The sequence below is a fragment of the Saccopteryx bilineata genome, chromosome 3 (assembly GCF_036850765.1).
Source record: "Saccopteryx bilineata isolate mSacBil1 chromosome 3, mSacBil1_pri_phased_curated, whole genome shotgun sequence".
Classification (NCBI taxonomy): domain Eukaryota; kingdom Metazoa; phylum Chordata; class Mammalia; order Chiroptera; family Emballonuridae; genus Saccopteryx; species Saccopteryx bilineata.
Window position 1 is genome coordinate 83,966,277 of NC_089492.1, and position 20,581 is coordinate 83,986,857.

Genomic DNA, 20,581 nt, shown 5'->3' on the forward strand with positions numbered 1-20,581 from the left:
TTATTGTTGATTGATATGTAGTTGTTTATTGCCATTTCTTTTTTTTTTTTTTTTTTTGCATTTTTTTTTTTTCTGAAGCTGGAAACAGGGAGAGACAGACAGACTCCTGCATGCGCCTGACCGGGATCCACCCGGCATGCCCACCAGGGGCGACGCTCTGCCCACCAGGGGGCGATGCTCTGCCCATCCTGGGCGTCGCCATGTCGTGACCAGAGCCACTCTAGCGCCTGAGGCAGAGGCCACAGAGCCATCCCCAGCGCCCGGGCCATCTTTGCTCCAATGGAGCCTTGGCTGCGGGAGGGGAGGAGAGAGACAGAGAGGAAGGCGCAGCAGAGGAGTGGAGAAGCAAATGGGTGCTTCTCCTGTGTGCCCTGGCCGGGAATCGAACCCGGGTCCTCCGCACGCTAGGACGACACTCTACCGCTGAGCCAACCGGCCAGGGCTGCCATTTTATTCTTTAAAGCTACATTTCTCTTTTCCCCCTTTGTTCCATTTACAACAGACCCCTTAACATTTCTTGCAGCATTGGTTTGGTTGTAATGAATTCCTTGAGTTGTTTTGTTTTGGGGGGTGGGGGGGTTGGTCTGGGAAGATTTATATTTCTCCTTCAGTTTTAAATGATAGCCTTACTGGATAAAGAAGTCTTGGTTGTAGGCTCCTGTTCTGCATTACTTTGACTATTTCTTGCCATTCCCTTCTGGCCTCAAGTGTTGCTGTTAAGAAGTCGGATGTCAACCTAATGGGGGATCTTTTGTAGGTGATTGACTTTTTTTTCCTTCTTTATCTCTTAGCTTTGGTATTTTAATTATGATGTGTCTTGGTATAGATTTTTTGGGCTTCTGTTTAATGAAATTCTCTGTGCTTCTTGAACTTGTGTGACTTTTTCCTGCATCAGTTTAGGGAAGTTTTCAGCTATGATTTTTTCAAACAAGCTCTCTATCCCTTGTTCTTTTTCTTCTTCTTCAGGAACCCCTATGATGCTGGTGTTGTTTCTCTTTAGGGTGTCACAGAACTTTCTTAGAGTTTCCTCAGACTTTTTGTGCCTCTTTTCTTTTTGTTGCTATGCTTCGTGTTTTTGTTTATCTTGTCTTCTAAATCGCTGATTCGATCCTCTGCTTCATCCAGCCTGATTTTAATTGCTTCTAGTGCAGTCTTTATTTCTGATATTGTGTTTGTCATTTCCGACTGGTTCTTCTTTATTATTTCAATGTCCTTTTTGATGCTTGTTATCTCTTTATTTATGTGCTCATTGTATCCATCTATTGTTGCTCTAAGATCTTTGAGCATTCTAATAATCATTATTTTAAACTCTGCATCCAGTAGTTTGGTTATTTCCATCTCACTCAGTTCTTTTTCTGGGGGTTTCTCTTGTTGAGTCATTCAGATTGCACTTCTCTGTCTTCCCATTTTGTCTATGTATACACTCCTCATTTGGGTGTGTTGTTTGTGAAGCTAGCTAAGTCTAGGGTTGGTGTTGTCTGCCTCCAATTTTCAGTTGTATTTCTAGGTCTTCTTGGGTTGGCCTCAGCTGTTGTTTGTTATCCGCTGTGGGCTACTTATCTGCTATCACTGTTCCTTTTGCTGTTTGTGTCAGCGTTTTCTATGTCTTAGCTGGGTCAGGTGTGAGGAGCCCTTCATTAAGCTTCCACTCTAAAAAGTGTTGTTAGGTCCTGAACTGGTGCTTTCCGTATCTGGCCACTGAATGTGCCTGCCCTCAACCTCCGTGTATGGGACCTGGTGCAGATCATTGGGGGTCACTGCCTATGACTGGCTCTCATCAACCTTTTTGGAGCTATAGGCAATCCACATCTTGTGGCTGTCTCTGCTGGGTCCAGGTGCCGTTGTAAATATCAGCTGCACTCCTAGGCTTGCTTTTATCAACTCTTGGCCTGGTGGAATTTCCTTTAAAAGTTCAAGTTCCGCCTGACCAGGTGGTGGCGCAGTGGATAGAGCATCGGACTGGGATGTGGAAGGACCCAGGTTCGAGACCCCAAGGTCGCCAGCTTGAGCGCGGGCTCATCTGGCTTGAGCAAAAAGCTCACCAGCTTGGACCCAAGGTTGCTGGCTCAAGCAAGGGGCTACTCGGTCTGCTGAAGGCCCGCGGTCAAGGCACATATGAGAAAGCAATCAATGAACAACTAAGAAGTCGCAACGCGCAACGAAAAACTAATGATTGATGCTTCTCATCTCTCTCCGTTCCTGTCTGTCTGTCCCTGTCTATCTCTGCCTCTGTAAAAAATAAATAAATAAATAAATAAAAAATAAAATAAAATAAAAAAATAAAAATAAAAAAAAAAAGTTCAAGTTCCCCTGAGATCTGCTCTCTGTTGCCTCTTATTGCTGCCTATTTGTTGGGCTCAGTACTATAATTCAGTGATTAGATAACGATATTAGATGTAGCTTACTCCTTAGCCTCAGGTGTCATTCTATCCAGACTTTTTATTTATTTATTTTGTTTTATTTTGTTTTTTCCTTCTTTTTCAGCACTCAGCAGGGTATAGTCACAGGGGTCCAGTGGGTGTGACCCCTGTGCTCCCGTTGTGTGGTCTGTCTACCTGGATGCCACCACTGTTGCTGTCTGGGACATTTGGGCTCAGGTGTGGCTGGTGCCAGCCCGCCTTCGCCACTGCCCCCAGCAGTCTCGCGTGTGCCCACGTGCGCCCATTTGGACCACTTTCATGGCCACCCCAGCCTCCGCTGCTGCTGGGGGCTGTCCTGTGCCGCGGGTAATTTTGCTCACGGGCTTGGGCCTCTGTAGCGTCTGCCGTGGCTTGGCTTTCACCCCGCAAGTGGGCCCAGCACACCCACTTGGACCACTTTTGGGGCTGCCAAGGACTGGTCCACATCGCTGGGGGTCTGTGCGTCCGCTCAGAACTCCTCAGCAACCTCTGTGGCAGGACCACACACGCCCACTCGGACCACCCCCAAGGTCACCCAGCTTCTGCTGCCGCTGAGGGCGCGCCCACACCAAGGGCAGATGTGTACGCCAGCCTGGACCCCCACAGTGGCTGCTGTGACTTCTGCCCTCGCTGGCGGGCTCTTGCACTCCTACTTGGACCCCCTGCACTGTTGCTCGGGCCTCTGCCCCCACAGTTCCCCCCCTCCCCATGCCAAGGGTGGGCCCACACAGCAAACAGGACTGTGTGTGAGTCTAGACCTCTGCAGCTGCAGCGGTGGTTTCCGCCACTGCGGGCCAACCTGTGCACTCTTGTTGCGACCGCCCTGGTCTCTGCAGCCGCACCCTGCCGCCTCCGGCCCACCCACCCCCAGAGAGCACTCAGCAGTGCAGGGGGTGGTGTAGCTTAGACCTCTGCACTCCCTATTTGTGTCCCTAATGTGCTGCCTGCCTCTAAGCACCTTTGTTCTAACTGGGACAGGTGAGCCTCCAGTGAATGGGGTAATTTTTTCCCTTTGCTGGTGATGCTGTTCCCAGGAAAAATATTCACTTTAGATTTGGGGGGTGACTCAGCCCAGGGGTTAGTGTGTCCATCCCTCAAAGTGTCTCCCCCTGTGCCTCTGAGACCACTCTCTCCCCTGGCAACTCCAGTCCTCTCAGCGCTCCCCGCTCCTGGAGCTCCAGGAAAGTGGCTGTGAGTGAGGCTCTCCATGCAGTCCCTTTAATACGGAGCCTGGGTCTGAGAGTTCTGCGTTCTTCTCTCAAAGTGTTTAGGCTCTTTTCTCAGCCAAATATAGTCCGTAAGCCCCTTCCAGGCTCCAGGGCTCTAGGCTGGGATTCTGGTTTTGGGGCTGAGGGCCCACACTCTCTGGGCAACCCACCCCATCGCGAGAGTCCCTCCTGGTCGCCACTCGCTCCTGGGAGCAGGACAGCCCTTTCCGTGTCTCCGCCTTTCCTACCAGTCTCAGTGTAGGTTCTTTGGTGGTTCTTGGCTGTAGAATCCTCTTAGTTTAGTCCAAAGTTGGTCTTTCAAGATGAGTGTTCTAAGAATTAAGTTGTAATCCACCTTGGTTCGGGGAAGTGGGAGTTGGAACATCCATCTACTCTGTGGCCATCTTGTCTCCCACTGGCCAATGAAGGATTTTAATAGACAGTGCCATGTTGTTTGTGCTCTGGAGAGATTGAACATGGGAAGAGTTGTCTGAGATAACTTCATATTTCCTTAAAGTTGTTCCATAATAGTTCAGTGCAAACTTGGACTTAACGTCCAAAAAGTTCAGTTTTAGTTCTAGTTCTTCTTATTCTAGTTTTTTGACCTTGAGCAGATCACCCTCTCAACCTTTTACTTCTCCATGAGTCCATTGGAAATAATAATGGCTGACTCAGCTTGACCTATATCCAATATGAAGTTGATGGAGAACCTCCCTCAAAACACACACACACACACACACACACAGCATATAACGTATGTACATATCAGCGCTTTATAAATCCATATAAGTGCTATGAAATACCCATGTGGAGTGTTATTGTTTTCCCTTCCATCAGCCAACCTCTGAAACCCACATCTGCTTGGCGGTCCGTCCTGGGGGTAGGTAACATAAGTCATTGCTCTTTTTTTTGCTGAACTTCTTACAAACTGCTTCTAGAACATTGAGATGCTCAACCTGACAACACTCCTCTTTCCCCAGTTCTACAAGCTCTTAAAGAGTGTGGGTGTTTTGTGCCCACCCTTTCATTTAGCCTTCATAACACCCCCAGGATATAGAATGAGAATCTCTTCTTGGTGAGACTGCTGCAGTCAGTCCTTAGAATCAACCTTGATAATAGCCCAAATCGCAATAGGTGGGGAAATTATTCAGTGTAAAAGTTAACAAGCATAAATATGTTTATGTAAGAATACCACAATCTTATTAGTTTATGTATGAAGGTATTGTTTGATTTAGACCACGTAGGTTGTATAATCACGCTTAAGCTAACTTACTTCTTCTGTGTTTTGAGTTTAGGTTTTTCAGAAACGGATGGCAGAGTCAGGCTCCCTCGCTGAAGGGGAAATGGCCTTGATTTTTGTTAACTGGAAGGAGCTCATCATGTCTAACACGAAGCTGCTGAAGTAAGTGGAGAGCCGGGCCTGTCATTGCAGTGACCCCCTCCCCCTGCCTCCGCCCCTGGGACTGAGGCTCACACATAACTCTCTGCAGGGCTCCTTAGCAAAGGAACCTCAGGCTTTTCATTTTATTGTCATGGTCTGAAATGCCCCATAACTGGAAAATACCTATTTATTGAAGTAAAGAACTATAACAAAGAAAATACTATGATTAAACAAAGAAATTAAATCATTAAACAAGTCATTAGACTTATCGACATAAACTCGGCTCTATTCGGTAGAGTCAGAGAGAAGTGGTGGCTCATGGCTCACACGTAACTGGCCAGTGTGGCAGACTCCTCAGTCCCACGTGAAATTCCATTCCTTGGGGTGATTTTTCTGTCCCTTGTGCCCATGAAGAGCACATCCTGGGAGGAGCGATCAGCGGCCACAGCTCGAGCTGCCTCTCCTTCCTCCTTGGGGCTCAGCAGCTCTCCTGGGCAGAGGCTCCCTCCACCTCTACACCTGGCCTCTGTGGGCTGCTGCTCCCTTTCTCCCAACAGAGTGTGGACATTTTCTTATTGGTTCAGCTGAGAACAAGTTAGAATTTGTCAAAAGAAACTTTACTAAAAAACTAAGGAGGCCTGATCTGTGGTGGCGCAATGGATAGAGCATTGACTTGGAACGCATAGGTTGCCGGTTCAAAACCCCAGGCTTGCCTGGTCAAGGCAGATTCAAGAAGCAAATACTATGAGTTGATGCTTCCTGCTCTTCCCACCCGCCTTCTCTCTCTGTCACTCTTTCCTCTTTCTAAAATCAATAAAAAAAGAAAGGAAGAAACAGGTGAAACCAAAACAATTCCAAAGGAGTTATTTCTTCCAGAAATAGACTGGAAGAAATATACAAGTATATTGATTTCACTTCTTATTCTTCTTTGCCAACATTTCATCCAGATTGGCTTGGTCATCAGAGCTTTATGGCCAAGCTGCCTCCTCCTCTTTATGACTGTTCCCTCACTGGCCAGTGGGTTTTGGTTTTGGTTTTGGTTTTTAATGTATTGATTTTGGAGAGATAGAGACATCGATTTGTTGTTCCACTTTATCATGCATTCATTGGTTGATTCTTGTATGTGCCCTGACTAGGGATCAAACCGCAACCTTGACTCACTGGGACAAACGGAGCTACCTAGCCAGGGCATGCCAGAGGTTTCTGCCCCCACAGGACATTCACTTAAAAACAGAAAGTGAGAGAGTGTGTTGGTTGCAGGGCCTTGCGCGTACGGAAAAAGACTGGGGGCGAGAAGATGCCAGTGCAGATGATCGGGGACATCCTGGCGGCCGAGCTGTCCCACATGCAGGCTTACATTCGGTTCTGCAGCTGCCAGCTTAATGGAGCGGCCCTGTTACAGCAGAAGACAGATGAGGACACGGACTTCAAAGAATTCTTAAAGGTAACTCCATCCTGGAATCGTAGGAAGGCCAGCCTCGTGCTGAGCCTGAAGGGAAGGCAGAGGTACGCAGCCGCACCGTGGTAACCACAGTAATGGAGCCGGGCAGCCCTGTCAGTTTCCAAAGGAAATACAGACATGACAAAGAATATTTTGATTGTTTTGTGTTGCCTTTCGTGTTAAGTTGATTCTTCTTGGCACTGGGACCATAATTTTGTCCATCTTATTATGGTAGAGTGTTTTTTAAGCCTATTTACATAAATCAGCTACTTTATACAACCCCCCCCAAAAAAAGTCCAAAATGTCACTTTCTTAATTTTGTATATTGTATTTATTTTATACCCATCTTATTCCAGAAAGAATATAAAATATCTTACTTAATGTAATGAGATAAAATAAAATTTAAAATGAGTGGATGCATAAAAGGAGACAAAATGAAATAACAGTAGGAAAGAAATAGTGACACCAGGAATTAGGAGACAACATGATTCTCATCTCTGATCCTGTCCATATACTGGAGTGGACATCGATGTCATCAGACCTTTCAGAAACGATTGGTTCCATGATGCCATGGTCGTAAATGAAAACCAAGAAGTTGGTAAGCAGTAAAACTGCAGTATACACAAGACAACACAACGTACAATACAAGATAGTGTGGCCATGGGCTGTGTATGACGGATTATTAAAACAGGGCATCATGTTTTGAGAAGTCATTTTCATTGATGTTGTTCAATAATAGAAATGTGTTCAAATGGTGAGGGAAATGCAAGTAAAATCTGTTTGCTTTTTTTATTCCCATTGCTTGTTGGTTTTTTTAGTTCACAAAATACTGCATATAGGGATCTGTTATACAGCTACAACAGTACCTTATTGAAGATGCAGAATCTTAGTATTTTTATTATCAGAAAGGAATAAATAAATAGTTAAACATAAAATAGAAGATGTATAGACTAAGGATAAAAATTCTAAAAGATATCAGTATATCCAAAAGATATTAGTATATCAAAAATAAGTACACTGAAAAGAGCTAATAAGGTATAACAGGTAAAGAGAAAAAAAACATAAAATCAAGAACAGGTATAAAGATATCTGTTTCCTGACCAGGCAGTGGCGCAGTGGATAGAACATCTGACTGGGACTCAGAGGACCCAGGTTTGAAACCCCAAGGTTGCTGGCTTGAGCCTGGGCTCATCTGGCTTGACTGTAGGTCACCAGCTTGAGCACAGGATCATAGACATGACCCCATCGTTGCTGGCTTGAGACCAAGGTTGCTGGCTTGAGCAAAGGGTCACTCGCTCTGCTGTAGCCCCCCAGTCAAGGTACATAAGAGAAATCAATGAACAACTAAGGAACCGCAATGAAGAATTGCTGCTTCTCATCTCTCTCCCTTCCTGTCTGTCTGTCCCTATCTGTCCCTCTCTCTGTCTGTCTCTCAGTCTCTGTCACACACACACACAAAAAGATATTTATTGAACTAAAAGGGTATATGATTAAAAAATATATGCTAATATTGAAAACATTAACAAAATTAGTAGTTTTCTAGTAAAATTTGAAAACCGATTCAATAAGAATATAAAGTCTCGGCCTGACCTGTGGTGGCGCAGTGGATAAAGCGTTGACCTGGAAATGCTGAGGTCGCCGGTTCGAAACCCTGGGCTTGCCTGGTCAAGGCACATATGGGAGTTGATGCTTCCAGCTTCTCTCTCTCTCTCCTCTCTAAAATGAATAAATAATAAAAAAAAAATTAAAAAAAAAAAAAAAAAAGAATATAAAGTCTGAAGCTATTATTAACCAAGGAAAAAATTAAGGAACTTATCCTAAGAGAGGAGCTAAATTCACTTGATGGATTCAAAGGTGAACTCGTTCCAACTATCAAGGAATGGATTATTCCATGTTATATAAACTGTTACAGGAAAAAATAGAAAGCCTATCTAATTCATGTATGAGGCAAAAGTGGCCCTGACTTCCAGGCCTGGTTTTTATTTGTATTTAATTACAGAAATGAAAAAAAAAATTATAACCCAGTATCTCTTACAAATATAGTTGTTAAAATCTTTTTTTTTTTTTTTTTTTTTGTATTTTTTCTGAAGCTGGAAACAGGGAGAGACAGTCAGACAGACTCCCGCATGCGCCCGACCGGGATCCACCCGGCACGCCCACCAGGGGCGATGCTCTGCCCTCCAGGGGGCGATGCTCTGCCCCTCCGGGGCGTTGCTCTGCTGCGACCAGAGCCACTCTAGCACCTGGGGCAGAGGCCAAGGAGCCATCCCCAGCGCCCGGGCCATCTTTGCTCCAATGGAGCCTTTGGCTGCGGGAGGGGAAGAGAGAGACAGAGAGGAAGGGGGGGGGTGGAGAAGCAAATGGGCGCTTCTCCTATGTGCCCTGGCCGGGAATCAAACCCGGGTCCCCCTGCACGCCAGGCCGACGCTCTACCGCTGAGCCAACCGGCCAGGGCCAGTTGTTAAAATCTTAATTAAAATATCAATGAGTAGAAGTAAACATTGAATGAAAAGAAGAGTCTACCACAAATATAAGCAAGCTAATATCATGCTTAGAACAGGAGAGGCTTCAGAATCAGACAGCGTGGGTTGGGGTCCCAGTCCCACCAACTGTCCAGTGTGTGACCAGGGTGGGCTACTTATACTTAATATGTGGTGCCTTCAGTCCCCTCACCTGTAACCCAGAGATGATTAGCACAGGAACCAGCATATTGTAAGCATTTAATAATGCTAATTATATTTGTTTTCCTTAAGATAATCTCAGGGATGAACAAATGGTTCTATATATGGCGCTGAGGCCAGAACCCTTCAATTGGTGATGAAGGATTACCTTGAAATGAATGAGAAGACACAAAAAGAAACCAAAATCATAGAACAAATATTGATCAGATTAGATAAATGTAAAATTGTGAGTGCATGTGAGTATTTTTAATAATCAATAGTAAAATTAAAAATAGGACATTTGCCTTCTAAAACATATTAAAAGATTAAAAAATTTTAAAACAATAATAATAGCAATGTCATCACAAGTGTGAAAATAAGTAAAAATTGTTTATAGTCTCATATTTAATTGCATAGTATTAATCACATTAAAAAGCAAAATGTGACCATAAGCTGTTCTAAAATGTTACTTTTTAAAAAACACTCAGAAAATATAGAAATATAAACCATGAAAATGTTTGTTATAGCAACATGTAGAGATACAGTATAGTAAATGTATTTTCCAGTCATTAAAAATTATCATCCCTGCCTGACCAGGCGGTGGCGCAGTGAATAGAGTGTTGGACTGGAGTGTGGAGGACCCAGTTTCGAGACCCCGAGGTCGCCAGCTTGAGTGCGGGTTCATCTGGTTTGAGCAAAGCTCACCAGCTTGGACCCAAGGTCGCTGGCTCGAGCAAGGGGTTACTCAGTCTGCTGTAGCCCCACAGTCAAGGCACATATGAGAAAGCAGTCAATGAACAACTAAGGTGTCGCAACGAAAAACTAATGATTGATGCTTCTTGTCTCTCTCCATTCCTGTCTGTCCCTGTCTATCCCTCTCTCTGACTCTCTCTCTGTGTAAAAAAAAAAAAAAAAATTATCCTAGAGTTGTGGCTGCTCTCTTCAGGTGAGTACTAGCACTAGTATCAGGAAGAGAGATGCACAGGGGGTGGTCCATGGCCTCCTGGAGTTAACAGGCCAGGGGGTGGGGCATGGAGACACCTCTGCCTGTGTTAACCCAGCCCAGATGTGCCGGTCTGATAGAGGTAGCCATAGGTTATTATAGGGGGGTCATTATAGGGGCTAAAAAGAATCCCTAAAAGGGAAGGAGGGAGATATCAAGGAGGAAGAGAGCCTGGACAAGAGAAGGCATGATCTGCCTTCAGAAATGAGTATGAATTGGCCAGAGAGTGGAAGAAAGAAGGGCCAGAACCAGCAAAGGTTAACGTAATCATTACCTGACATATAGTAGGTGCTCAATAAATGGTAGCACTTGTTGCTAATAAAGTAGGGACAGTGGGCAGGCAGAGGTGGAGACAATCAAGACCTACTTGGAAAACAGAGATTGGCCATCAATGGTGACTTTTAGGCATAGGGGGAAGGTTGGCAGGTGCAAAATGGCACTACCAACTCCAGTAGGCATAGAGGTAGAAAGGAAGGCTCTTGAGAGGGGAGAGGAGGACTTCATTTTGGGGTATGTTGAGGTGTTGAGGTGTCTTTGGGACATCCAGGTGAGAGTAATGTGACAAGTACAGAGCTCCAGAGAGGGGCTGGGTACAGACTCCGGGACGCAGCTGCAGGGGACCTGGGGCAGCACTCACAGTTAAGAGCGGGTAGAGGAGAAGAAGGAAGTGAAAAAGACTGAGGTCAGTGTACTGGGAAGACGGCCGAGTGGTTCCGGAAGCAAAGGAGGGAGTGATTCCGATCACACAGGCTGTCAGAGGCCTGTAAGAGAGAGCTGCGAAGCGTCACTGGGCTTGGCACATGAGGGAAAATTTCTACCTCTGAATGTCCTCTAAATGTATCATTTTGAATCCTGGGTTTTTAAAAAAAATTATAAATCTGAAAGTTCAGGAGTACAGCCTGTGTTCCCTTGTTTACCCCGGGGCTGTGACTTCCTCACGAGCCTCTCCGCTGTTTTGTAGAAGCTGGCGTCCGACCCTCGCTGTAAAGGCATGCCCCTTTCCAGCTTCCTGCTGAAGCCCATGCAGAGGATCACCCGCTACCCACTCCTCATCAGAAGTGTGAGTTCCGCCAGGGCCACTGAGGCTGACATGGAGAGCCTGAGTACAACAGCCACCCCTGCCCTGTGGTCTCACGCCACTGATGGGCCAGGAACGCGCGCGCGCGCGCGCGCGTGTGTGTGTGTGTGTGTGTGTGTGTGTTACACGCACGCGCACATGAACACACAGTACAATCTGAAGGGCTGAATCCTTGAAGTGAGCAAATGAAAGCAGCATCCACTGTCATGTGGGCAGCCTGTCCTCCCCCATCCCAGGAAGCTCCACAGCCTCTCAGAGCTGTGGGTGTCTGGGCAAGGTCCCCTAGGTCCAGGTATGAAGCCCGTCTTGAGCCCAGAGTCCATTAGTACAGCCGTGGGCCCCAGTCTTCTGCTGAGACCTAGGTTCGTTTACTAACTGAACACCTTTACCTAGATGTCCCAGGAGTGTCCAATTCTGCATGTCCTAAACAGAGCTGCCATCATCCCCTCACCTCAACTTGCTGCCTAAACAGTCCTTCTGAAATTCCACCCATCCTTTTGACATAAGCAGTATGGGCCTCTTGAGCCAATATAATGTCTAAGGAGAAGACAGACTTTACAAAGTATTACTCGATGAACAGTCATTGATGTAGTAGCCATCATCTTATAGAGAAAACTCAGTGGAAATAATGCTCTGTGAGCCATGTTAATTCAATATAGGCCTCAGGGAACAGAGCTCATGTGATAGTTACGATACCAAACTGACTCGATGCACATTAATTCACACACAACCCCTTACTGGAAATAATTTTGGGCCAGGTGTGTTCTAGAGTTCAGAACGTACTGCAGACACTGTACACTAATGTGACACTGCAGAAAAGCCTGGGAAGCTCCTGTAGCCAAACACAGTCAAGTTCCTGCAGAGAATATATGAATAATCACTGTAAGTAGAATAAGTAAATAGATCTCTCCAGTTTAGGTCAGGTTTTGCCACCGGTGAATATTGAAAAAAGCCTTTAGGCTTTCAGGGCTTTTTTACATTTGGAATTAGGAAAGGAACTGTGGACTCACAAGGCTGGAGTCCAGACAGAACTCCTCTGCGGAGGGCCCCCTCACTTCCGGAGGGACCACATTGAGTTGTATTCTAGTCTCTGTTCTTTTACATTTGCAACTTCAGTTTGAAGTCACTTCAGAATGAACTGAATGTGCTTTGCTGCATGCTGACTATGTAATTCTATTGTATCCTTCCTGTGGCAGGGGGTTCACTGTTTTTTATTAGATTTTCTAAAGGTTCAATGATTCCAAAAATGTTATGAACCATTGCTATTCAGAAAACTCACACATTTCAAAGATGCAGCCAGTTTATGAGGGAGGGTGCACCCTAAGGCACATGGCTTCAGGTACTGGGAGGCGCTTGTCACATACAGACTATTACCAAGACCCCGCTGGGTGGCCATCAGAGACTCTCAGGTTGCAGGGCATGTGATCCATGTAGCACTTGGCACACCCTCCTGTAACTGTGTCACTTATCCCTCCAAAGCCCCCAAGAACCCATGGGGCTATGAGCTTCTCAAGGGCAAATGGCTGACAAGCTCACCAATGTATTTCCTGTGCCCACCATAGCACCCAGCGCACCTAGGAGCCGGGGGACGCCTGGGTGCATGGGTGGTCATAGACACAGTACATCCCACGTGACCCAGCCACTTTTCCAGATTCTGGAGAACACCCCAGAGAATCACGTGGACCACTCCTCCTTGAAACTGGCCCTCGAGCGCGCAGAGGAGCTCTGCTCTCAAGTTAACGAAGGCGTTCGGGAGAAGGAGAATTCAGACCGGCTGGAGTGGATCCAGGCGCACGTCCAGTGCGAAGGCCTCGCAGAGGTGAGGTCAGCAGTGCGGCGCTGGGTGCTCGGGCGGGCTCCAGGCGGGGATCCGGTGCAGGCCTTCCCCTGCTGTGGACAGTCTGCACCTCAGCTTGGCCCAAGTGGCTCACCGGCCCTCCCCTTCCTGGGCTGTCACCTTCCTTTCTTATGAAGGAGGTTTGTTGTTTCTGTCTCAAGGTCTTTGAATTCAGCTGATAGAATCCGTGTTCTGTGGCTGCAAGTAGTCATGTCCACTGTGCCAGTTTGAACTCTGAAGACAGACTGAGTCAGGGGAACGGTGGCATCCTCATTCTCAACGAGGACATTCCACCACAGTACCCTCAGCTCCAGGGCCTGTCAAGGGAAACTGGGTGGTTTGTGCTGGGACCTAAAAACTGACGGTTTCTTTCTCTTTAAGCAACTTATTTTCAACTCCCTCACCAACTGCCTGGGGCCCCGGAAGCTTCTGCACAGCGGGAAGTTGTACAAGGCCAAGAGCAACAAGGAGCTGCAGGGCCTCCTCTTCAACGACTTCCTGCTCCTCACCCACATGGTCAAGCAGTTTGCTGTTTCCTCAGGCTCGGAGAAACTGTTCAGCTCCAAGTCCAACGCTCAGTTCAGAATGTACAAGATGGTAGGCACTCCTGGCGGCGGCAGGGGAGCAGTGACGTTTTTCCTTTGCCTTTAGGACCTCCTTCCTGGCCTGAGCCTCCCCTGTCCTCATGGGACTTGGCGCCTGTTTCCAGATGGCTCCCGCTTCCTTTGTCACTTCCGGGGAACAAGCCCCAGTGTGGCTGGCCCTTCACTGCCCCTGTGACAGCCACCAGGGCACTCCAGCTTTAGAGCCCGACTTCCACCCTGGCAGATGTGACACATGCTCCCGCCTCTTCCACATTCAGCCACGGGTCTCTTTAGAACCAAGCCTGAGGTGGAGTGCCAGGTGTCAGTGTGGAGAGGCCCATCCTGTGAGCGTGGCGAGTGCCCGGGGCTCCCGGCCTGGGGGGTGAGGCCCATCCCCTGAGCATCATGGGCCCTCGGGGCTCCTGGCCTCGGGGGAGAGGCCCATCCTGTGAGCGTGGCAGGCACCCAGGGCTCCCGGCCTCGGTGCAGTAACCCCTGTGCTACCCCCCATACTTACTTTCACCCAGGCGGGGCAGGTCCTTCTTTCCCAGATCCCTTCTTTCTCCACAGGGCTTTTCAGAACAGAGAGAGGGTACTCTCTCTGGACGTAGGCGGGTAGTGTCCTGGGCCATCTCACAGCCTGTGTTTTGGCCCTAATTCTTTCAGCCCATTTTCCTGAATGAAGTCTTGGTGAAACTGCCCACAGACCCTTCCAGTGATGAGCCAGTCTTCCACATTTCTCACATTGACCGGGTCTACACCCTCCGAACAGACAACATTAACGAGAGGTAAGTCCTGGCCATGTGTGACCTGCTTTGAAGTCTAGGAGAAAGGCAGGGCACCTCCCTCTGCCATAAAACTGTCTCCAATCCATGCTCAAGTCCTCCTAACTCTGTATCCTCACCTCTTACAACCAGTCCCCAGGTCCAGCCCTGCTGGTAGACCTTAGCTCAGGGGTCAGGAACCTATGGCTCGCGAGCCAGATGTGACTCTTTTGATGGCTGCATCTGGCTCACAGACAAATCTTTTTTTTTTCTTTTTTTTTTACAGAGACAGAGGGTGAGTCAGAGAGAGGGATGGACAGGGACAGACAGGAATGGAGAGATGAGAAGCATCAATCATTAGTTTTTCGTTGCACATTGCGACACCTTAGTTGTTCATTGATTGCTTTCTCGTATGTGCCTTGACCGTGGGCCTTCAGCAGACCGAGTAACTCCTTGCTCGAGCCAGCGACCTTGGGTCCAAGCTGGTGAGCTTTTGCTCAAACCAGATGAGCCCGCACTCAAGCTGGCCACCTCGGGGTCTCGAACCTGGGTCCTCCGCATCCCAGTCCAACGTTCTGTCCACTGCGCCACTGCCTGGTCAGGCTTATAGAAAAATCTTTAATAAAAAAAATGTTAAAAATATAAAACATTTTTATGTATTACAATTCATTCATTTCCACCGCTCAAGTTCATGGTTGCAGGTGACTGGAGCCAATCACAGCTGTCCTCCGGGACAACATCAAATTTTTATTGGATAATGTGTAACGTACACGGGTTGTTGTATGGCTCTCACGGAATTACATTTTAAAATATGTGGTGTTCATGGCTCTCTCAGCCAAAAAGGTTCCTGACCCCTGCCTTAGCTTAAACATGCTGGGTTATTGCAGCCGGCTCCTGATGTGGTTTGCTGCTTCTTAGGCCCTCCTCAGGATCTTCCTACGGGGCAGACCCCAGACCCCAGTCCCTACTAAAGCCCCTCAGGCAACAGCCCGTGCTCCTGTCATCTCTATGGTGATGAGACACAGTCCCATCAGAGACACCACAAGAGTGGCCAGAACGTCTGCCTCCCCCATTCCCCTCGGTGCGGACTGCCTTCCTCCCTCTCTGCCTGGCCAGCCAGGCGTCCTCCAGGGTGCAGCTCAGACAGCAGCTCTGTGATGACAGACGGGCTGCTCCTCCTCCGTGCACACAGCCCGTTGTGTGGAGCGGCCTCTCAGTCTGCTGAATTGCCTGGTGTGACCTGCACCGCCCCTCTGCATGCCCGGCACCTTGCATGTGTCTGCTGTTTTGTAAACAGTCGAGAGCTGTCTAGACATTCTCAGATCGACTGTCAATTAGCAAGCGAATCTTTTGAGTTGAGTATTTGATTGGAAACATGTCCAAGCCAAGGTTAGCCAAAGAGAACAAGTGCAGAGCTTCAGGCTCCTGGTTGAACCTGGGGGCTGCGTGGGAAAGCTGCCCAATGGCTGTGCTCTGCTCCTCCTCCAGGACTGCCTGGGTCCAGAAGATCAAAGCTGCTTCTGAGCAGTACATCGACACTGAGAAGAAGAAACGGGAGAAGGCCTATCAAGGTAGTCGGTCGTGCCCTGGTTGGTTAGAACCAGCCACCAGGGGGTGCTAGGGAGCAGAGCGTGGGGTCTTGCCTTCAGGTCACAGGCAGCTGCTCCTGCAGTGAGGGGTGGATGGGGAGTGAGAGACTAGACTTGCTGCAGGATCAGACAGCAGAGCTGCTGCTGCCCCCCCCCCTGCCCCCTGAGGCTGTTCCAAACCTCCTGGGGGCCTCCCTGCGCCCTCATCCCACCCACTGCAAGCCTGGAGTCATAGCTGGACCCCCTTTTCTCTGTGGCAGTGTCAGTCTCCCCCCCACATACTCTTTCTTCATTCCTGTCTCCAGGAAGGGGGTCCTGTAAGTGCACAAGCATGCCACCTCGGCTGGGCCCGTTTACTCCATCAGGCCTCACCTGTGTGGCCTGTTCCCCTCAGCTCATAAACACTCTGCCCCTCCTCACCCAGCCCAGCCTCTGCTCTCCGCTGTCCAGGGCTACACCCCCTCCCTTGTCATCAGGTCCTGGCCCTTTCATCACCCCCCACTCCTGTTCACTCACCAGCCTGTCAGGCCACTCGCTGTCCCCAGCAGTCAGGGCAAATGGCTCGCTTGTACAGCACCAGTGACCTAACCTGACACACTTCCCTCCTTTGTGCTCCCTGCACCCAGTTGGCAAGAAGTTGAGGGTCCTCCCTTGCTCTGGACCCCACAATACCCCCAGTGGTCCTCCTGCCACCGAATCCTCTGTCCTGTCTGCGCCAGCTCCCTTCCCCTGGTGCACCCCAGAGTTGCTGCTCTCGCCCAAGCCTCCCCACCTCCTCCCCTCGGTCAGCCCGGTCTCGGCCCTGTCTCACTGGCTCAGCCGGGGGCATCTCTCCAGAGCCCATGCTCTGCAGGCACACTGTCCAACTTCTGGGTGTCTGCCGGCACCGTAGAGTGGCATCTCCAGGGGGATTGATTAGCCTCCTTCCAGAAGTAGGTCCTCCTGAGACTCCGTGACTGCTGTGTTGTCCTCGGCCGCCTGGACTGGAACCCTGCTCCTGCCCTCCCCTGCCCCGCACACACGCACCTCCCCTTCAGTCGTCACCCAGTCCCATATGTCCTCCCTGTCGTTCCCTTTCCCGCACACAGCCCATTGGGACCCCACCCCCCACACAGGCTCTGGCAGGAGTGGCCCCGGCCCTCAGCCCCTTCGTTTCTGGAGTGTTGTTTTTACAGCACTGCTCTCAGTGCCTCTCTCCCACCTTCACCGTCTTCCCTGTTGCCTCCCAAAGTAAGGACAAAGTTCTCACCCCAGACTCGGCCGCACCGCTGCCTAGCTGAACAGCCCCAACCCCGCCTCCGGACAGTCCTCCTCTGTCCTGTCCTCCCATGTGTGTCCCTGGCTGCCAGAGTTGCAGTTCTTTATGTGTTTTTTTATTCAGGTTTCCCTTATTTTGTTATATACTCCTGAAAGGTATGTGCCCGGCTTTTGCTAATTGAATCTTGTTTTAATGGTATTTTAAAGGCTTGCTATTGGCAAATCAGTGATTGAATCATTTATAAAGCATACAATGATCTTTTAATTGGTCAGAAATATAAATCAGTTTTTCCATGTTAGTTTTGCTTAACACCAGTATCTGTATGTGTGCGTTTTCCACGTGTTTAATTCTGTAGACATTTATTGGTTACTTACTCTGTGCCTGGCCCCGTGTTAGTCTTTACTAGGGCTAGAAGCTGAGGGGGCCCGGCCCCGCCCACCCTGGAGAGGCACGCCCCTTCTTACAGAAGGTTCCACTTGTCTGAACTTGAAAAATCTGTAGCTCACCAGCTTTTTTGTTAGTGTTTAAACCTGAGGATAAAATCTGCTTAACTAACTTCATATTCATCAAGATAATCTTGAGTTTACTGACTCATTTCTCTCTGTATTAAAACCATTTCTGAGTACTTCCTTAAGTAGAATAAAGTCTTAAGTGAAACTGTTTTGTAAACTGAAGTGTTTGCATATCATTGGAATTATGGTCAGTGCTTAAGAAAACAGACTTTGGTACCTGATTTAAGTTTTGACCCTGCTGTTTAGAAGTGCTGTGAGTTGAGCATGCTTCATTCAGTCCTTTCTAAGCCTGTTTCCTCATATATAGAGACGAGAGATATAAAGAGCTACCTTATAGGGTAACTGTGCAGTTTAAGTAACTTATGTGAAGATCTAGCACATGCCTAACACAAAGTAAGTATCCAATAAATGTAAGTATCCAATAAGTGCTGAACGGATATAATGTATTGTCATTTTGTTGTTACTATTTGCTAGGCAGTAATACAAGGATGAGTAGTTTGCTCTACAGTAACTCCTCTCAAAGGAGACAGATATAACATGGACTTTAGAGCCCTTCAGGCTGTGGGATGCTCAGAAGCCCAGGGTGCTGGGCACACCAAGGAGGGAAGGGGCCTGGGAAGGGAGGATTGAGACTGGGCCTGCACGGCGAAGGACAAGATGGATGCTGACAGGCAGAGATGGCGGGCAGCACAGCCTGGGCAAGAGCGCAGAGCGGCTGGCGCAGGCCTGCTGGGCCCCGCGCAGTGGCGGGCGAGGCTGGGCAGGGTATGGCGGGTTGGGAAGATGGACTGTGAGTATGAGCAGCTCAGTATCCTCACTGTGCTTGCTGTCTGAATTCTCAGAGAACAAATTAACACTACTTGTCTTCCTATTTTGTAGCCCGCTCTCAAAAGACTTCAGGCATTGGGCGACTGATGGTGCATGTCATTGAAGCTACAGAATTAAAAGCCTGTAAACCAAATGGTAAGTGCTTTTCTTTTATTCAATAGATGTGGCAATGGCTCCACTCTCTGCTGATGATTCTTCTGAGCACTAAATAATGGGATGCTTTCAAAAAGTAATGTTTCCAGTGAGAGACCAATATTATTATCACTATTTTCCCACTAAGCACCAAGGCCTCTTCCCCCAGTGCTTCTGAGTGGAGAAAGCATGAAGCAAGCTGCACTGACACTTGCCCAGGCGTATGGGAGCCCTCAGCGCATTGATGCCCCCGTCCCCCCTGGGGTGATGATGCAGTCGGCCCTGGGGACATGGAAACCACAGGCCAGTGTGGGCCCTGCAGCAGCAACCCTGCTGCCTGTGTGTAGAGAAGCATCAGTTTTGGATCCTGTGTGGATCCTGTGTCTGCTCAAGGAAGTCCCCATTGTCACACGCCACATGTCCTTGGTTTGCTTTTGTTCAGGAAAGAGCAATCCGTACTGTGAAATCAGCATGGGCTCCCAGAGCTACACCACCAGAACCATCCAGGACACACTAAACCCCAAGTGGAACTTTAACTGCCAGTTCTTTATCAAGGATCTTTACCAGGATGTGCTGTGTCTCACCATGTTCGACAGAGACCAGTTTTCACCAGACGGTACAGTGTAACTCGCCCCAGGGATCTGGTTCCCAGCGCCCTAGAATAGAGTCCAGGGTCTGGATCCGGGGGCTCGCCTCTCCTCTACCTGAGCGCACCTACGGGGCGTGGTCGTCACCGCTCAGCGGCAGTGGGTGGGCAGCGCCTCCTGGGGGGTAGCCCCAGGGTCATAGGTCTTTGACCCCCTCCCTGCACAGAGAAGAACACTGCTCCCAGCCCTCACTCGGGTCTGTTGTCATGCCTGCCTCCACTCCCAGTACCAAACACTGTTAACCAAAGGAAGTTACTGGTTTGGGACTTGAAAGTTGCATGAATCCTGTTTCAGACACAACTCCTGTGGTGGTTTCATAGTTTATAAAGACAACTTCTGATTCTGTTTATTTACCAGATTTCCTGGGTCGTACTGAAATTCCAGTGGCAAAAATTCGAACAGAACAGGAAAGCAAAGGCCCTACAACCCGCCGACTCCTGCTGCACGAGGTCCCCACCGGGGAGGTCTGGGTCCGCTTTGACCTGCAGCTTTTTGAGCAAAAAACACTCCTGTAGGGGCCCTGGGCACCTGGCCACCGGGCTGGGGCGGGAGAGGACCAGTGCTGCCCGGGCTGAGGGCGCGTCGCTCAGCTTCATCCATCACAGGGCCGCGCGCGCTGGGCCCGTTTTATTGCACACTAAGTCGCTAGCAATCTATGCAAACATAATCTTTCCTGTAAATAAACCGAGCCCCATAGCAGTGCCTTGTATTAGTGTTAACATGTTCAGCTGTGTTTAGATGCCAAGGTTTCCATTTTCAGGGCTACAAAAAGTATTATGTGGAAATGAGGCATCGGACCACCAGACGTTACCACTTGGTTGAATGTGTCCACTGTGGGTGGTTTTGGTGACGCTGTAACCATTCCACGCCCTGTGACCTCTGCGGGGTCACAGCCACTCAGGAGCTGAAGGATCGGGAAGAGCTGCTGCAGCCTCAGCGCGGGAACAGCCTGACACCGAAGTGGTGTCCCCTCGTGCACTGACGACAAAACAGAAACTTGATCACTGTATCCTGATTAGATTTTATCATGCTCTGCTGAGACAATATAGTTTGAAATCTAAGGGAGAAAGCTTGATTTACTTTAAATACTGTGAACTCTAATGATGTGGAAAATATTTTTCAACTTTTAATTTTCTGAAGTATAAATTATTTATGTAAATTCCTTGTTTTTGCATATTTCATAGGACATGCATCTTTAAGCTTTATCATTGCCAATATGTACAGAAAGAGAATAAAGATATACGTTTACGAATGTAACTT

At 48.4% G+C, this 20,581-nt stretch overlaps 1 protein-coding gene across 9 annotated transcripts in view; it reads left to right on the forward strand.

Moving 5' to 3' along the window:
- ITSN2 (intersectin 2) overlaps nt 1-19,917 on the forward strand; it is a 152,163-nt gene extending 132,246 nt beyond the window's left edge. For 8 of the 9 annotated variants that reach the window (XM_066266589.1, XM_066266590.1, XM_066266587.1 and 5 more), the window contains 10 exons: nt 4,903-5,009; nt 6,249-6,432; nt 11,054-11,152; nt 12,822-12,989; nt 13,389-13,604; nt 14,258-14,379; nt 15,844-15,926; nt 18,594-18,677; nt 19,117-19,290; nt 19,679-19,917. In XM_066266589.1, the coding sequence (XP_066122686.1) occupies nt 4,903-5,009; nt 6,249-6,432; nt 11,054-11,152; nt 12,822-12,989; nt 13,389-13,604; nt 14,258-14,379; nt 15,844-15,926; nt 18,594-18,677; nt 19,117-19,290; nt 19,679-19,836 (1,395 nt within the window). In that variant the 3' untranslated portion in view covers nt 19,837-19,917. Of the gene's footprint in view, nt 1-4,902; nt 5,010-6,248; nt 6,433-11,053; nt 11,153-12,821; nt 12,990-13,388; nt 13,605-14,257; nt 14,380-15,843; nt 15,927-17,325; nt 17,358-18,593; nt 18,678-19,116; nt 19,291-19,678 lie in introns of those variants that run through there. The other variant, XM_066266595.1, reaches the window with a different exon arrangement.
- The last annotated feature ends 664 nt before the right edge of the window (nt 19,918-20,581 follow it).